We start from the raw sequence: 17,330 nt of genomic DNA, 5'->3' as shown, positions 1-17,330 counted from the left end.
CCTCGATGTACCCTTATCGAATTTCTTTAATATATAAAATAGTATTGCCGATCACAAAAATGCATGCATGAATAAGAGCCATGAATCCCGTGCTATATTAGTTGTTCGGTAAATATGAAAGCTAGCTTAAGTGGTTAATCCGTGAAAAAACAATCAGTCCAAAGAAGGCAACAAGAAGTCTTGAACACTAAAATTGTTGAGAAAATTGAAGCAATTGCAAGACAGCAGATATAGAAAAGAAAAGATGGATTTATCAAGAACATATGGGTCAGACTTATATCATCACCTCACCTCTTGGGTGAGATCATCCACCCATCGTCATCATAACAACACTTTGGGTCATCACAGAAATGTCAAAGATTTTTTATTAGTAAGAGAACACGTTTTAGCACAGAATATTCTTTGAGATTCCATTGGAGATGCTCCAACAACCAATAACGCGAACCACATTCCGCGAAGGCTCCATCCCTTCATTGACTAAGTACTTACACATTATCTTACTCAATTCATATAGAAATCACCTTTGAATTGATCCCAACAAACCTTAGCCCTGAAGCATCAGAATTTCTTCTCCAAACAAGATTCCATTCCATCTCCCTCTCTCTCTCTCTCTTGAAAGAAGTACTCCATCATTTAAGTGTCAAAACTTCTGGTTGTTGAACATCCTTACCTTTTGTTGAGAATATTTCCAGCGGGCTCTGATTATGGATGACCATGGCGATGTACGAGAAAAAATCCTGTTCGGGAAGTACGAGTTAGGAAAACTCCTCGGACAAGGAGCCTTCGCGAAGGTGTACCACGCCAGGAACCTCAGGACGGGGCAGAGCGTGGCAATCAAGGCGATGAGCCTGCAGAACGTGCTGAAAGGAGGTCTGACAGAGCACGTTAAGCGTGAGGTCTCTATCATGCACCGGCTGCACCACCCTCACATCATTCGCATCTTGGAGGTATTGGCGACCAAGACGAAAATCTACTTCGTGCTTGAGTTCGCCAAGGGAGGGGAGTTGTTGAACAAAGTCAAGAAAGGACGGTTCAGCGAAGATATGAGCCGCAGGTATTTCCAGCAGCTGATCTCCGCCCTCGGTTACTGCCACTCCCGAGGTGTTTTCCATCGAGATCTGAAAGGCGAGAATCTCCTCTTAGACGAGAATTTGAATCTGAAAGTGACCGATTTCGGGCTCAGCGCCGTGACGGCTCAGATCCAACCCGACGGCCTCCTCCACACGTTTTGTGGGACCCCTGCTTACCTGGCGCCAGAGATCCTTGCGAACAAAGGATACGACGGCGCCAAGGTGGACATTTGGTCATGTGGAATCATACTCTACGCTTTGAACGCCGGTTACTTTCCGTTCAGTGATCGGAATAGAATGATGCTGTATCGTAAAATCTTCAAAGGCGAGTTTCGGTGTCCTGAATGGACGTCTCCTGAGCTCAAACGATTTCTTCATCGTCTACTCGACTCGAATCCAAAAACTCGCATCACACTCGACCAGATCATCGACGACCCGTGGTTCAAAATAGGCTACCGACATATCCAAACCAGCTCCGATGATTTATCTGGTCTCGAAGATTATGACGACAACAACGAACGGTACGACTTCTTGAACGCATTTGATATAATTTCGTGGTCGCACGGTCTGGATCTGTCCGGTTTGATCGAATCATCGAATTGCTCCGTCAGAGTGGAGAGATTTGTTTCGGCAGAGTCGCCGGAGAGAATAGTCGGGAAAATCGAGGAGGTGGCGGAGGAGTGGAGGATGACGGTGGTCAGGAAAAAGGTTTTTGCGGTGCAGGTGGTGCAAGGGCGAAATGGGGATATCGTTTTTACAGTAGACATTCACCGGTTAACGGACGAACTGGTTATTGTTGAAATCAGGAGGGGTGAGAATGAGGATAAGCCTAGTCTTGAATTATGGAAAGTGAAACTTAGAACCCAGCTCCGTACTCTTGCTTTTGAACCGGAACCCCAAGTTACCGGTAGTTAAGCAAGGGGACTTCGGTAGTATTTGATTTTTTTTTTTTCAATATTGTATACATCAGCAGGGTTAGCGGAGTGTTAGTATGTTAGTCCAAAGAGAGTTCAGAAACTGTCCATAACCCTGAACCTCAACAACGACCTTCGATAACGGCCTGTTTGGATGGCGGAGAAGAAAGCAGATTTGTGAGGCGGCCGGATTTGTAGTCCTGGTCCCACTCAAATCCGGTGTTTGGTTGAGTTTTGAGGGAGCCGGAGATAAACATTGTAGCGGCTTCAAATCCACTTGGAGGTGGATTTGTGAAGCGCTGGTCTAACCCCGTCGGTGGCAAATCCAGGGGTTTTCAGCCGGTTTTACCCTTCCAAATCCCCCCTTGAACCAGAAGAGAAAGAAAAAAAATTAAGAAATTCGGTTACAGAGAGAGAAACGAAGACAGAAAAGATTACCGCTCGTCATCGGAGCTGCTCTCTCTCCTCCCGCCCTCCCTCTTCCTCTGCTCATTCGCCAAGGTCCTCTCTTGCCTGTAATCGGAAGAGATTTTGAGGGAGATTTGAGGATTTGGGTTTTTCATTGGTGAAGGTGTAGGGAATTTGGGGTATTTGGGTGTATACGGCGGGGATTTGGGCATTTGGTTGCAGCCGCAGGTGGGGAAGAAGTAAAGTGGGGCGGGGATTTTGGGATTTCTGTGGTAAACAAGGCAATAACATATACATATGTATATGTATTATGTATATATGTATGAATTATGTTTTTTTAAAATTACCACTCACATATTTTCAACCACTCTAAATAAATACATAAGGATTTTATTTTATAAAATTTGGTTTTAAATTTTTTTATAAAAAAAATCATAATAAATATTAAGGTTTCAACATTGTAAAGATAAAATGAATTTATTTTATTCAAAAAATAATGATAAATATGTATATATTCTAATTATAATGAAATTAATCCTTATTATCTATTAAAATAATAAACTGGGGGCAACTAAGTCATTTGACATCTTATCTCATCATATTCACCCTTTAAATCCCCCTTCTCAAAAAAGCATTCAAACCATAGTTCTGAATACCGTTTCGGACAGGGTACCGGTTTTCCTACTGGTACGGTACGTACCGGTACCGGTCAGGTACCGGGTACCGTTTCGGATTTACCGCAACTACAATATATATAATAATTATATATAATTATAATTCAAAAAAATCTCCCATATCATACAATTCATCATAAAATATCTCTACTAGAGATTCTCTAGTCCCACATTGCTTAGTTACAAAATTCTTTTCCACTTTAAATGACTTTGCAAACTAGTGATCTTGTGAATGAGAACCCAATAAGAGGTTTCGCGCGCTCGGGAAAATGTGCCGTGGCCGAAGGCAATTTGGAAAAACTGATTCGGAAACCAATTAACCGGGTGCGCGTCACGGGTTATTCGTGCGCAGGGGGGGTGCAAATCCGGGATTTAAGCGTCGCGCACGTACTATGGTTAAGCCCACGTTTTGCTAAAATTCTGAAACCGGCAACTTTTTTTTTATTAGTATTTTTTTCTTAAGTCCAGAACCAAAAAAAAAAAAAAAAAAACCTCTGCAAAATTCCGGACGGAATTTTCGGTAACCGTTTTCCGGCCGGTATTTCCCGAAATGGCCGGTACCGACCGGTATTTGGTCCGGAACGGTATTGCGGTGTTAGGGTACCGGTTTTCTTCAAAACCGGTACGTACCGGCCGGTACGGAACGGGATTAACAACTATGATTCAAACACCTCATTACAAATCCACTATTCTTAACATATTACCCCTTATTACATATCTACTTTTAAATCCACCCTCATTACATATCCATCTAAATCAAACTCTCCATCCAAACGGGCCGTAAGAGAGGAAGGGTGAGAAAACCAGTTGTTGGCCTGGTTTCTTTGGTTGTCTTTATTTATCCCACTCATTTTTTGATTATTGCTTTGCTACTACGCAAATTCTGGATATTTTTCGAACTTCTACGTCGATGTTTTGAAACCTGAAAATCAAAGTAAACCGGAAAAGAGATTGGGTGAACGGGTCACGAAATCAACAGCGTGTCAACTGGATTGAATCGGAATCAAACCATGGCGTAATAATTAAATACAATAACAATTCACTTTAATAATTATAGTATGAATATCAAAAGAAAAATTACTTAAGTTGATTTGAGAATTGAAATAAACCAATTCAATGAGCTTTGAAAGAGGTTCTTAAACGGAAAAAAAATAAAGAAAGTGTGTTCACCTCTTGGGTCTGGTCATGCACGCAACACCCAAGCAAGCAATGTCATCAATGAGATGACTGTTTCAATATAGTACAAAAGTTTTTTTATTTGACGTTGAACATCATATCATATACTTACTCCATCTTATTTTTTTTGTCCAAAATTTTCCTTTTTATGTCTCAAAAAGATTGTCCATTTGACAAGACAAAAGCACAAAATTCTTTAGCTTTTCCATTTTACCCTTCTCTCAAATTTGGAAGAGGAAAATTTAAATTTTAAATTTTATACTTTATGCCTTTCTAGACTTCAAAATACTTGGTAGTACCCCCACAATTTTTGGAATTGATACCCCCAAAGTTTCTGACTCCAACTTTAAGAGCATGAGTGGGAAATTCAAATTGAGACTAGAAGAACTACTCAAAGGTATTATTGAAAATGTAAAGTTTTGAAAAGATAATCATGATGTTCTTTTAAATTTATAGTATTTTGAGATTGGACGATGAAAATGATACGAAAGGAGTATTGTATTTTATAAGTTCAATACACGTTAGAGCATATACATCAATAAAATGTAAAATGGCTATCAAAATGTTATCTTTTGTATTTTAGCCAACCACTTTTTTCCTCATCTCTACAGCAAAGGTAGGTATTTTACCTCTATTTGATAAAAATATTACTACTTCAAAAAGTTGTCACTTGCGTGGAGGAGAGAGAGGAGGGGTGCATGTTTATAGTGGGAATAAAGTACGAGTGCTGCTATCCGTATCGACGGATTTTCCACCGAAATCGTACTGATGGCCTCGCCGGGCCGTCTCCGGCCACCGGACGGCCGATCCTAACCGTTCAATAATTCTAAAAAAAAAACCGAGGGGCCATGCACGAGAAACAACGGCATTCGATATGTGTAGGGTGTTGGATCAAGCACTCTTTTTTTCGTGTATCCGGCGAGGCCGTCGGTACGATTTCGGTGGAAAATCCGTCGGTACCTATATTTTTTCTGATAAAGTACTCCAAGAGGCTAAAGAAATAATTCTTTTTTCTTTACCTTCGGAACAGTGGCTCGCTGAAAAGTACCGAGTTTTTTTGACAAATGTATAATACCTAAGCTGATCCCTAAGCTGCTGTAGGGGTGTTTTCAACACTTGGTTCTCTACTTTACCTAAAAAGTAAGTTATACAGAATCCGGTGCTGTTGCCCTTAAAGCACATAAGATTTGAGATTCAATTGGAGACGTCAATTGCACGCCCACATCTTGTGAAGGCTCCATCCCTTCATCGACTGCAGTAAATAAATAAATAAAATTGCTTTCACATTATTTATGTCACTGACCAACTCATAGAGAAATCAACTTTAAAATGATCACAAAAAATCCTCAGCCCCGGTAGCATCAGAACTTGTTCTTCAACCTCCAGACTCCAGAGTCTCTTATGCTCTGTTTGGAATCTTGGGAAAACAGAGAAAATAAAATAAAATAATTTTTTTCCTTAATGGTCGTTTGCTTCCTATTTCAAGGAAAAGAAAAATAAAATAGGAAGGAAATGAAAGCTCTGGATAGGGGAACGGCTGAGGAAAGGGAAGCTTCTGGATTTGGACGATGGGAAGCAACTTTGAATTTATATGTTCCGTTCAGTTGCACAGAAATGATAAAAAATTAAAAAAAATTAACTTTCTCTTAACTTTCTGTGTATTCAGTTATCAAAAAAATTGTATGACCCACAACTTCAACTTTCTCACTAAGAAACACTTTCTTGCAAGATCTTGTCAAAATAAAGAAATTCTAGTTTTCTTGCGTGATTCTTTTCAAGAGAACACACACATAAAATTAAATTTCTTTTTTTCTCTTCACCTCAGTTTACTTTTTTTAGGAATTTATTTCCTACACAACAACTGAACGGAGCTATAAAAGAAAAGGCAGTTCAAAAAATTCCTTTTCATTCTATTTTCCTCTTAGAACCCATTTTTCTCATAATTTCTTTTTATTTTCTTTCTACAACCAAACATGAGAAGAATCCACTTTCTTTACATTTCCCCTCTCTTTTCTTTTCTCTTCTTTTCTTTCTCTTCCACAATTTCAAACAAAGCTTTATACTCTCTGCGAAGAAGTATCATAAGTTGTTCGGGCAAGCATACACTCACCTAAGAGGTTTCGAACTGATAGCACCTGAGAGGTTTTGAGAGGTTTTGAACGACCTTAGCAATGAGCAAACCCGTAAATCTCAAATCTGAGCCATTTGGGGTTGTGAATTGGTGGAATTTGGATATGCATAAAAGTTTCCCAGCATCAAGAACCGTGACAAATTCACTAACCCACTTGGTAAAAGAGCTTTCTATCCTCTGGCTTTTCTTCCCCAGAAATGCTAGGGACAAAGAAAATTTACCCCGAAACTACACCGAAAAGATCAACTAGTGGTTGAGATTCACTTTGATGTGTATGATACAATCATCAAAGTGATTCTCAACCATTGATTGTTGTTTTTGGAGTACTTTCGGAGTAAATTTTCTTTGTACCTAGCATTTCCCATTGGTTAAGATTGGAAGTAAATATGGAGGATTGTCTCTTTCGATTTTTGCTTGAATTGGTGGGATTGTTTCTTTTATCGCCATAAATAGTTTCAATCTTAAACATTGCCTAGGGCAAACTCACAAGGATGACTACCTCGTATGTGTAAGAAAAAGGAAAATATCGCACGGGTGAAGTGCAATTCATCCAAATTTAGAGTGAATCCCAACCCAGAACAGATCAAATCCTTTGTATGTATTGTAAAATAAAAAATAAGTACTTAAAAAATAAAAAAATTAATAGAACGGGTCTTTTTCACATCACCTCTTTGGTGAGGTCATCCACCCATCATCATCATCATGACGTCACTTGGGTCATCACAGAAGTGACAAGGATTTTTTTGTTACTTAGAACGCATTTTAGCACATAATATTTTTTGGAATTCCATTGGAGATGCTCTAACAACCAAGTCTTCGGAACAATTGCACGACCAATAACGCGAACCATCCCGCGAAGGCTCCATCCCTTCATTGACTAAAATAGAAATAGTACTAACACATTTATCTTACTCAATTCATATAGGACCTTTGAATTGTTCCCAACAAACCTTAGCCCTCAAGCTTCAGAATTCTTCTCCAAACTTGATTCCATTCCAACTCTCTCTCTCTCTCTCTTGTGAAGAAGTATCCACATCTTCAGCTTTCTAATTAGAAAACAGTTTAAATAGATCTTACCAAAATAAAGAAATTCTAATTTTTCTGCAAGATTCTTTTCAAGAAAGCACACACAGAAATATAAATTTCTTTTTTCTCTTCGGTCACTTTACTTTTTCTACAAATTTATTTCCTACACAACAATAGAACGGAGCCATAAAAGAATGGAGCTATGATAGTGTGCTATTGACATAGCACCCTGAACATTGTTGGGTAAAAACCCGATCACTAGCACAACGAAAGCGTAACGAAAAACAATTACACACAAAAGAGATCCAAGATTACGTGGTTCCCCAAACTCGGGTACGTCCACGGAGAGAGAACAACTTCCACTAATATTGAATGAGCACAATGAAATACAAAATACCCTACTCTAGCTCTCAAGCTCTCGATATTTTTATCCCTCCCACAAACTCACCAATATTCTCACACAATTTTGCTCTCTTGCCTTTTTTTTTTTCACTCACACAGCACACTTGACTTTTCTCTTGGTTCTCTGCTTTTTTTTTACTCACTTGTCACACACGGCACAGTAAGCCTATTAATAGGCTTGACAAAGGCTGGCACACGCCTCTTCATCTGCCGAGATATATCTTGAACTAGCCACAAATGCTCCTTGGGACTTTTCAAGCACAGCCGGCTAATTAAAGAGAGGATTCTAGAGAGACAACCCATTTCACTGCTGCACCACCGAACCAATTAAAAAACAAACTAACCATAATTATTTCCTTTTTCTTTTTCAATATCGCATGGGCAAAACCCAACAAACATGTGAACCAATGGAACTTTGGGTTTGAAATCTTCGAGGCAGATTACCTTGAGCGAAACAGGCTCGAAAATCCTCCCAAACGTGTTGAGCTGTGAGAGCAAAAGGCACACTTGGAATTAGATCCGGTGAAACTGAATGAGAAAACCATGAGATCAACATATGGTTGGCTCTTTCCCATAGATCAAACTCATCGGAATCGGTAGACTTGGAGGCTTCTTGAACTTTCCAATAACAAAACCTAATTTGTTCTTAACGGAAAGAGCAATTTCAACTGATCCACTCCATGTTGCCCAATTTTCGCCATTCAATAGTTGTGAGCAAAGCTTGGTGGCGGAAGTATCTGAGTGATGAAAATAATAACGGCTTGACGGGTCAAGCCCTAGTTTGAGACTAGAAGAAGCACTGTCATCTCCCATGATAGGTTGATAGAGAAAATGAAAGGCTTTAGAAAAATCAAAACTTGGATCCAGTTTTGATGGAGAAAAATAGCTACGGTGGGGAGAAAAAAAATGCTAGGTATAGAACCCTAACTCTGATACCATGTTGAATTTAGGAGAACGAAATATTGAGAGAATATGGGTTTATTTTTTAAATGAATTCTTTACAAAGATACAAACCCTTTTATATACAAAGAAGCTAAACTAGGAAGGAAGTTAAATTAAAAAAGAATAAATATACAATATTTCTATGCTACAATCATGGATCCTCAATCAATCAATTAAGCAACTGATTAGGAAACCGAATTTTCCTCTAACAGTATCAGATGCTAAGATTTTGTTGCCGATTAAAAAAATTAAAAAAGTATCACTAGGAAATCTCCGGTGGTGATATCTATTCCATTTCATTAAATTTATTTTTAATTAATAAGATGTATTCGTCGCAATTTAGATGACACTTTTATTATTTTTGTGCATCTCAAAAATTATGTATGTTTTCCAATGTATGGCTACTGATTTTGTCACTCCCTTTTTTGTTAACATCACTCCCCTGGAAGTGTATTTTTTTGACAAAATCATTTCCCATTATAATGCTTCATATACCCATATGCATACTCGTACTGTACCGTACTATATTAGTGATTTGGTAAATATGAAAGCAGGACACAGGTCATGTCATCTACTCTAGTCCGGTCCAGTTTCAATTTTTTTTGGCTTATTTCGGGGGTCACATCAATAATCAAAATCGTTCATTGTGTGGAGCTCGTCGAGTTCTTCAAGCATATAAAAAAAATCAAGTTCAGTGAATACCGATAAAAGACTGCTCAACATCTTGTTGTCTGTCTCGGCAATCAATGATTCGGATCGATAAAAAACTCTTACCTTTAAGAGTTTTTTAAAATTCAAACCGCTTAGCGGTGGCGGGAGTGGTGAATATTGAGAGGTGAGGGTAGAATTTGTCTTTCTTTACTTCGTGGACACAAGTTAATTTCCTTACGCATTATGAGGCAGACCTTTTCAACCAAAGGAAAAATATGTGGACCCAAATGAAGTCACCATCCTCGGGATTGTGTGGCAAGTATTTATGCTAGCAGTTGTAAAGCAGGCAAAAAATTGGATATAAAGTGATACGTACGGAGAGCCAGCCAATACATCCGCAACTATCTAAAAATCTCAACCAAAACATGTCTGAGTTCGAGAGCTTGCCTAGGGAAACCATGACCGATATCCTCATAAGGCTCCCTGTTGAATCGTTGAGGCTCTGTATGTGCGTCTGCAAATCATGGCGCTCCCTGATTGCAGACCCTTGCTTCATCAACAACCAACTTCTTATCAACCGGCAAGGTTGTTCTACCGGTATCAACAATCGTTGTTTTCTCCTCACTTTCCGCAATGTTTGTGGTGACAAACTTTGTTATTCCTTACGTTGTTGCGAAACATTTACCGAGCAGAAGCAACTTGAAGTTCCCGATGTCATCGGGTCATGGCATCACACGGTCATTGATTCTTGTAATGGCCTAATCTGCCTCTTTATGATAAACGAATTGAGGTCGGCATATTATCAAGCACTTGTCTTATGGAATCCTTCAATCAATAAAGTCAAGGTCCTCCCGAGGCCTCAATTCCCGGCTGGTTTCTCTCACGAACAAGCTCACGGGTTCTCGTTCATCCCTCGAGCCAACGATTACAAGGTCGTGCGACTTATCCACAACCAAGTCAAAGATTCCCCAAAAGTTGAGATTTACACTCTGAGCACAAACTGTTGGAGGACGTGGACTGGTGATGGCGTTGGATATACCTTGACAGATGGTATCCGCCCTACGTTCATTAACGGAGCTGTCCATTGGATAGCACTCGTTAGTTGGAGAAATCCGATTTGTTCGGTACTTGCATTCCACATGGAGGATGAGGTTTTCAGAGTGATACCGTGCCCTAGATATGGCCCTTTTCGTCCCATCATCTTCCCGAATGGAGAGCTTTTCGTTGCAAGTGAAAAACTTGCTTATTTTGTCAAGCGCACATCAGAGGGTGGTGTATCATGGGACTTGTGGGTGTTGGAGGACTACGGTGTTGCAGAGTTTTGGACTAAGTTGCATAGCATAAGATCACATACTATTGAGAGTGTCCTACACCCTCTGCAGCCTCCAAAGGAGGGTGAAGTTCTTTTTAGTGGGTTTACAAAAAAGGAACTGTACTCGTTTGACCTGGGAAAGCAAGAAGTTAAGCAGATTGAAGTGGATTATGGAATGCAGTTTGAAGTGATAAATTACACAGAGAGCCTTCTTTTGCTTAATGAACCAATGCCTGATTCTGCTAGTGATGCAATGGATTTCTTCAAGTGTAAGGGAAGTACTAATGGGTTGATTTTGTTGTTGGGTTTAATTTTGCCCTCTGTTTTATTCGGGTGTTTCTTGTTTGCACATTCAACCTTTGATTGGATTTCTCTGTTCTTTTCCCTGATTTGATGTATCCTTTATCAAGTTTCTTACTAATAAACTTTTTACCGTTTCATTTATAGAAATATTTAAAGTGAAAAAGGATTATGGGCCACCCAATAATTTTTCCATTCCTTGCAAGGTGTGGTGACAACACCAACCCTTGATCCTTCCAAGATCAAAATTGCGAAAATACATGAGCTAACGAGAATGTGTTTTCGCAAGTGGAAAGTAGAATTTCAATAAAGGCTATAGGGTACATATGAGATTGTACATACGATGTACATATGGGTTTTGTGGGGCCCACCTCAGGCCCACAAAGATGAGTTGAACCGCTTATTATTTTTAAAATATTTTTTTTATGGAACCCTGTAAAAAATCACTCAACCCAATATCGGTAAGGATTTATTTTTGGAATTGGGGCGGCGAAACAACTTAACTGCTCAGTTTTGCTCCTACAAATTCAGAAAAAATCCTTATTGATATCAGGTTGAGCAGATTTTTTACAGGGCTTTATAAAAAAATGTTTTAAAAATAATGACCAATTCGAATCATGTTTGTGGAACACGAGGTGGGCCCCCACAAAATCCATATGTACAATCTCATATGTACCTATAGCTTTACTAAAATACTCGTAGAATTTGTTCCTCGAGATTAGTCTAGGTGCGCGTAAGTTAACCCATACATCTAAGTTATCAAAAATATGCAATTATAGGCTAGTCCATCAGCTATAAAAAGGATTTGTATGCGCGCAAGCTGACCATGTATAATGACTATGTGCACTGGTGCTTGCCTGGGCCCATTGACACTTGGGTTGATTTCTTGCTTGAGATGTTGAAGAGGGAGGGTAAGAGATCTTTTACTGGTGCAGTGTGACGGGGTAATATTCTCTGACAGAAGTAACAGAATATCATACTTGCACTTCCGTTTCATTCACCAGAAAAAAAAACCGGAGATCTTTTGACGAAAATACGTAGTATCAATAGAAACCAGCAATTGGGGTTGCCCGCAGCAACAATCGGGGACCAGGTGATCAAGGGTCAAATTTGGTGGGTGTTTGAAGGTTCTCTGCGCAATGTTATACAGATAGTAGCACAACTTCAAAACTTTTTCTTACGGGATCGGATTCTCTCTGGTTAAAGTTTTGGACTTGACAGAACAATCCAAATCTCGACCATATATACATGGGCATAATTAATGATTTAATAGTCTATTAGCATATCCAAACCATTGATTGCAATAATGTAGGATCCAAATACTTTAAAAACAGTCCCCTCCGGTCTAAATGAAAAATCTGAGAAGATCCAATTCATTTTCTTTATTGTCAAAAGCCGGCCATATTACGTAATAGTATCATTTTTTAAGGTCCCATTCTTCAAATATTAAGGTTTTATTCTTGTCAAAAGATTGAAAAAAAAAATTATTGAAAAAAATAAAAGACAACGGAAGATCAACCACTCAAAACCAAAAAGAAGCAGCAATATTGTGACTCATTGTCCACTCACAGGAGTGATAATTCAGCGCCTCGGGCTCATTTTCTTTCGCACATTATAGTGGGTTTCATGTACTTTGTCTTGGATCCCGCCATACATGTACAGTGAAAAAGGAGTATGGGGCACTCAATAATTTTGTAGATGTTAATATATTACTAGGGGTATAATAGAAAAACAATGCAGTTTCAGGATATGAACACAAGTAGTGGTGACATCATGGATGGGGGCATAATAACTAAGCACTTCAAACAATATGCATATTCAATTTCTTCGTGTTAAAAATAAAAAAACATAGTCAATTAACGACTCTCCACCACTAAAAAATAAAAATAAAAATAGGAGGAGAAAAATACAACTCCTAAAGAATCTAAAATTCTTGACCAGTTCAACCCAAGACATCACACAAATTAATGTTTTGCCTTCTCGTGTACTACTCCTATATACTCCATGTATGCGTGTGTTGGAATTTGGGGCCGGGTCCAGGACCAAATCGGGTTGCCCATATGGGCATTATGCGTTGACCCATATATTAGAGAGTCATGTCTTATCTTGGAGATAAGATAAAAGAGATTAAAGTAACCCTAGGATTAGAGACTTCTAAAACATTCAGGATTCTTTCTCTCTCGGGAAGTGCTACAATACACACCCTTTATTTGGGTGTGTATCATATACACCCTTATTAAAATACACCAAAATGTTATGAATCCCAAAATGTTACGAATCTATTGCAAAAAAGTTACGAATCATATTGTTGAAAAGTTACGAATTTTTAGTATAAAAGTTACGATACGAAATAAAATGTTATGAATGACCGGTCCTACAAGTAATTTTTTATGAGGTGGCACAATATGAACCACACAATAGGTGCATATGGTACACACCTTAAAGGGGTGTGTATTGAAGACTTTCCCTTCTCTCTATATAATTCATACAGAATATTCATAATACACACACAAGAGATAAACAAAAAGATCAAAAAGAGTTCCAAGAAACTCTCTCTCAATAGTTCTCCTTCTCTATCATTTAAGGGCAATTCGAGCTTTTGCATGCACCGTAAAATTGAGGAAGAAACTCGATCCTCACTCTATTGCAGGAGTTCGTCGCAGTTTTAGTGTGTGATCCATAGGTACATATAACCCATACGTATCAGGAACCAGCCAATCCATAGCATAACGGCCACTAGTTAAAACCTCAACCAAGACATGTCAGAGTTCGCGAGCTTGCCCATGGAAACCGTGACCGATATCCTCATAAGACTCCCTGTCGAATCACTGAGGCACTGCATGTGCGTCTGCAAATCATGGCGCTCCCTAATTGCCGACCCTTTCTTCATCAACAACCAACTTCTTATCAACCGGCAAGGTTGTTCTACCGGTATCGACAATCGTTGTTTTCTCTCCTCAAGTCCTATAAAGTAGTTTTTGGTGACAAACATTTTTATTCATTATATTGTTGCAAAACATTCACGGAGCAGAAGCAACTCAAAGTTCCAAATATCATCGAGGGATGGCCCTACATGATCATTGGTTCTTGTAATGGCCTACTCTGCCTCTTTATGAGTAACCGAGCGAGATTGGGATATTCTCGTGTCCTTCTCTTATGGAATCCTTCAATCAAGAAATTCAAGATCCTGCCGAAGCCTCGCTTCCAATCTCGTTCCTCTTACGAACTAGCTCACGGGTTCTCGTTCGTCCCCCGAGCTAATGATTATAAGGTCGTTCGACTTATTCACGACAAGGTCCAAGGCTCTCCAAAAGTCGAGATCTACACTCTGAGCACAAATTCTTGGAGGACGTGGATAGGTGATGGCGTTCGATGTGTCATGACAAATCATTGCCGCCCTGCGTCTGTTAACGGAGCTGTCCATTGGATAGCACGAAAAAAGAGTGGCAATCCGATTTACTCAATTTTGATAATTGGATTCCATATGGAGGATGAGGTTTTCAAAGAGATACCGATCCCTGGATATGACCTTCCCCTTCCCACCAGCCACCTGTGTGAATTTCTTTCCGTAGTAGGCGAAAAACTTGCTTATTTTGTCAACTGCAAAATAATAGAGGGCGTTGTATCATGGGACTTGTGGGTGTTGGAGGACTATGGTGTTGCAGAGTTTTGGACTAAGTTGCATACCATAAGACTACATACTATTGAGAGTTTATCATACCCTTTACCGTCTCTAAAGGAGGGTGAAATTCTTTTTGGCAGGTTGAACAATGAGGAATTGTACTCGTATGACATGGAAAGGCAAGAAATTAAGGAGATTGGAGTGGATGGAGTGCATGATGTGATAAATTACACTGAGAGCCTAGTTTTGCTTAATGAAGGAATTCATGATTCTAGTGATGCAATGTTAGATTTCGAGGAGGAGGAGGAGGAGGAGGAAATGGAATTAGTGTAAGGGTTTAGTTTTGATAATGTTAAGGCTTATTTCATTAGGTTGTGATCATCCTTTTTTTTTTTTTTTTTTTGTATTTTTCTGTTTTTTATGCATGAAGGCAAGAAGTACTTCTTTTACAGAAATGTACATTGAGCTATGAAGCAAAGTTACAGATACCCTTTCAACACATATCGGATACGCAAGATAAGTATCCACAGTTTCCTTTTAGTTTCCCAATCGGATACAATAGATATATAACAACGTAAATAGAACTAGCTAAACTACATAGCTGGGTTAATAAGACCCTGAGGAATTCACACAGGTAAAATGCCTACCAGACCCTCTTGGTTAAGTCCAACGCGTCTGGTAAACTTGGTTAATACACGTTTGATCATGCACAAAGAAGAATATGTGAACTGAAATTTTTCAAGTTGCATTCTACGAAATGGTTCTGTTGGGGATGAGTAGGATCTGGATGAAACCGTACGGTATGAAACATGTAATTCTAGTCCATCATTTGCATGATTCGTCTCTAATAATCAAGAAGCAGAGTCCATTCCCGCTAGAAAATATTAGGCAGTCATTCAACAAGTAATCTGAAATTTTATATTTTCTCATTCCAAAATTTATCATGTCGCTGGTTTTTCTAAGAAGTTTAAGGGTAAGGGATCAGTAGTTCACGATGAATCACTGGTAGCGAGGGAGGTTGTTCCTGGAGTTTGTATCAGGCGGAACTCGGAAGTGATGTTGGAAGGAGTGCTGCAGGTCGAGTTCTTCACTCCTTTTGAGTCGATTTTTTAAGCTTTGAGGCCCCGATCGGGGCCGATGCTATTGCTACTTGGTTCAAGAAGCTTGAATACAATTAAGCGCAAAAAATCGATAGCTGGGTAGCACACCCTGTGGCTGAGAATGTACCGTTTGACGTAGATTTTGATGTATGGATGGAAGTGACCCCTAATGTTCCTATGCTCTTCCTTGTGGATAAGTTACCTTGTATTAATAAACTACTCCTTCCATTTTTTTTTTATAAAAGAAGAGAAGTGTTATTAATTTGAAAGGCATAAAAGTCTAAACATCGAACAGTTGGAAACTCTATGGGGCAAAATAGAAGTCCACAAATCAGACCAACCATTCAAAAGAGCCTTTTGATCACAACAATGTGCAACCCGATTACAATCACATTTAACAAAACCAAACTCACAGGAAAAAAGGGATTCTTTCAGAGTTAAACAATCAAAAATAAAAGCCATTATATCAATAAAATTAAACTACTCCTTTCATCAGGGGCCAAAAATACTAACTGAGGATATAAAAGGGATTCATCATATTTTTTAGAGATTTTTTCTCCAAAATTAGATTAGGGTCTCCATAGTTGGAGAACCAAAGACAATTTGGAGACCCAAATATCTAAAAGGTACAATGGCTCCGTCATAAATCCTCATAAAGTGCAAAAAGTGAAACTATAAATGCACAAAATCTCCCTTCAATATGTCATATACATTCTCCATTTTAGTGTTTTAGAGATGGGTTAGAGATGCTCTTTAGAGAAATTAACTTTAAAATGATCACAAAAAATCCCTAGCCCCGGCAGCTTCAGAACTTTTTCTTCAACCTCCAGAGTCTCTTATGCTTTGTTTGGAACTTAGAAAAAACTGGAGGAAAGAAAATAAAATAAATTTTTTTCCTTAATGGTCGCTTGCTTCCTATTTTAAGGAAAAGAAAAAGAAAATAGAATGGAAAGGAACGCTCTAGAAAGGGGAACGGCTAAGGAAAGGGAAGCTTCTGGATTTGGATGGTGGAAGCAACTAACTTTTGAATTTATATGCCCTTGCACGGAAATAATGAAAAATAATGAAAAAATCAGTTTTTCTTTAACTTTCTGTGTATTCAGTTACCAAAAAATTTATATAACCCACAGCTTCAACTTTCTAATTAGAAAACAGTTTTTCGCAAAATAGATCTTGCCAAAATAAAGAAATTCTAGTTTTTTTGCAAGATTCTTTTCAAGAGAACACACACAAAAGTATAAATTTATTTTTTCTCTTCAATCACTTTACTTTTTCTACAACAACTGAACGGAGCCATAAAGGAAAAGGTAGTTCAAAATTTTTCTTTCTTTTCTATTTTTCTCTTGAACCAAAACCAGAGAAATTCATTTGTGAATTTTCCTCGTAATTTCCTATTATTTTCTTTCTACGATCAAACAAGAGAAGACGCTTTCTTTATATTTCCCCTCTCTCTCTCTCTCTTCTTCCTTTCTTTTCCACAAGTTCCAAACAAAGTTATATTCTCTCTGTGAAGAAGTATCATCTAAGCGTCACGTATCAGAACTTCTAGTTGTTGAACATCCTTAGAAGATAAGACTTCCCAAAATAGAAGTAATTAATTGG

At 38.6% G+C, this 17,330-nt stretch overlaps 3 protein-coding genes across 3 annotated transcripts; all 3 read left to right on the top strand.

Annotated features, from left to right (window-relative positions):
- The first annotated feature begins 354 nt into the window (after positions 1-354).
- LOC131301932 (CBL-interacting serine/threonine-protein kinase 14-like) lies at positions 355-2,074 on the top strand. Its single transcript, XM_058328444.1, has one exon. It carries the CDS (start codon positions 705-707, stop codon positions 1,983-1,985), a length of 1,281 nt encoding a protein of 426 aa, XP_058184427.1. The 5' UTR covers positions 355-704; the 3' UTR covers positions 1,986-2,074.
- Positions 2,075-9,819: 7,745 nt separating this feature from the next.
- LOC131301642 (F-box/kelch-repeat protein At3g23880-like) lies at positions 9,820-11,100 on the top strand. Its single transcript, XM_058328017.1, has one exon. The coding sequence runs from the start codon at positions 9,820-9,822 to the stop codon at positions 11,098-11,100; it is 1,281 nt and encodes a 426-aa protein (XP_058184000.1).
- A 2,763-nt stretch (positions 11,101-13,863) lies between these two features.
- On the top strand, positions 13,864-14,961 carry LOC131301641 (F-box/kelch-repeat protein At3g06240-like). Its single transcript, XM_058328016.1, has one exon. It carries the CDS (start codon positions 13,864-13,866, stop codon positions 14,959-14,961), a length of 1,098 nt encoding a protein of 365 aa, XP_058183999.1.
- The last annotated feature ends 2,369 nt before the right edge of the window (positions 14,962-17,330 follow it).

Source organism: Rhododendron vialii, chromosome 9a (assembly GCF_030253575.1).
Source record: "Rhododendron vialii isolate Sample 1 chromosome 9a, ASM3025357v1".
In the NCBI taxonomy this organism is placed as follows: Eukaryota; Viridiplantae; Streptophyta; class Magnoliopsida; order Ericales; family Ericaceae; genus Rhododendron; species Rhododendron vialii.
Note: the sequence above shows the minus strand (reverse complement) of the source record. Positions and strands in the feature narration are given on the sequence as shown.

Coding starts and splice junctions, on each gene's coding strand:
- LOC131301642 (XM_058328017.1), top strand. CDS start 9,820: ATGTCTGAGTTCGAGAGCTTGCCTAGGGAAACCATGACCGATATCCTC.
- LOC131301641 (XM_058328016.1), top strand. CDS start 13,864: ATGGCGCTCCCTAATTGCCGACCCTTTCTTCATCAACAACCAACTTCT.
- LOC131301932 (XM_058328444.1), top strand. CDS start 705: ATGGATGACCATGGCGATGTACGAGAAAAAATCCTGTTCGGGAAGTAC.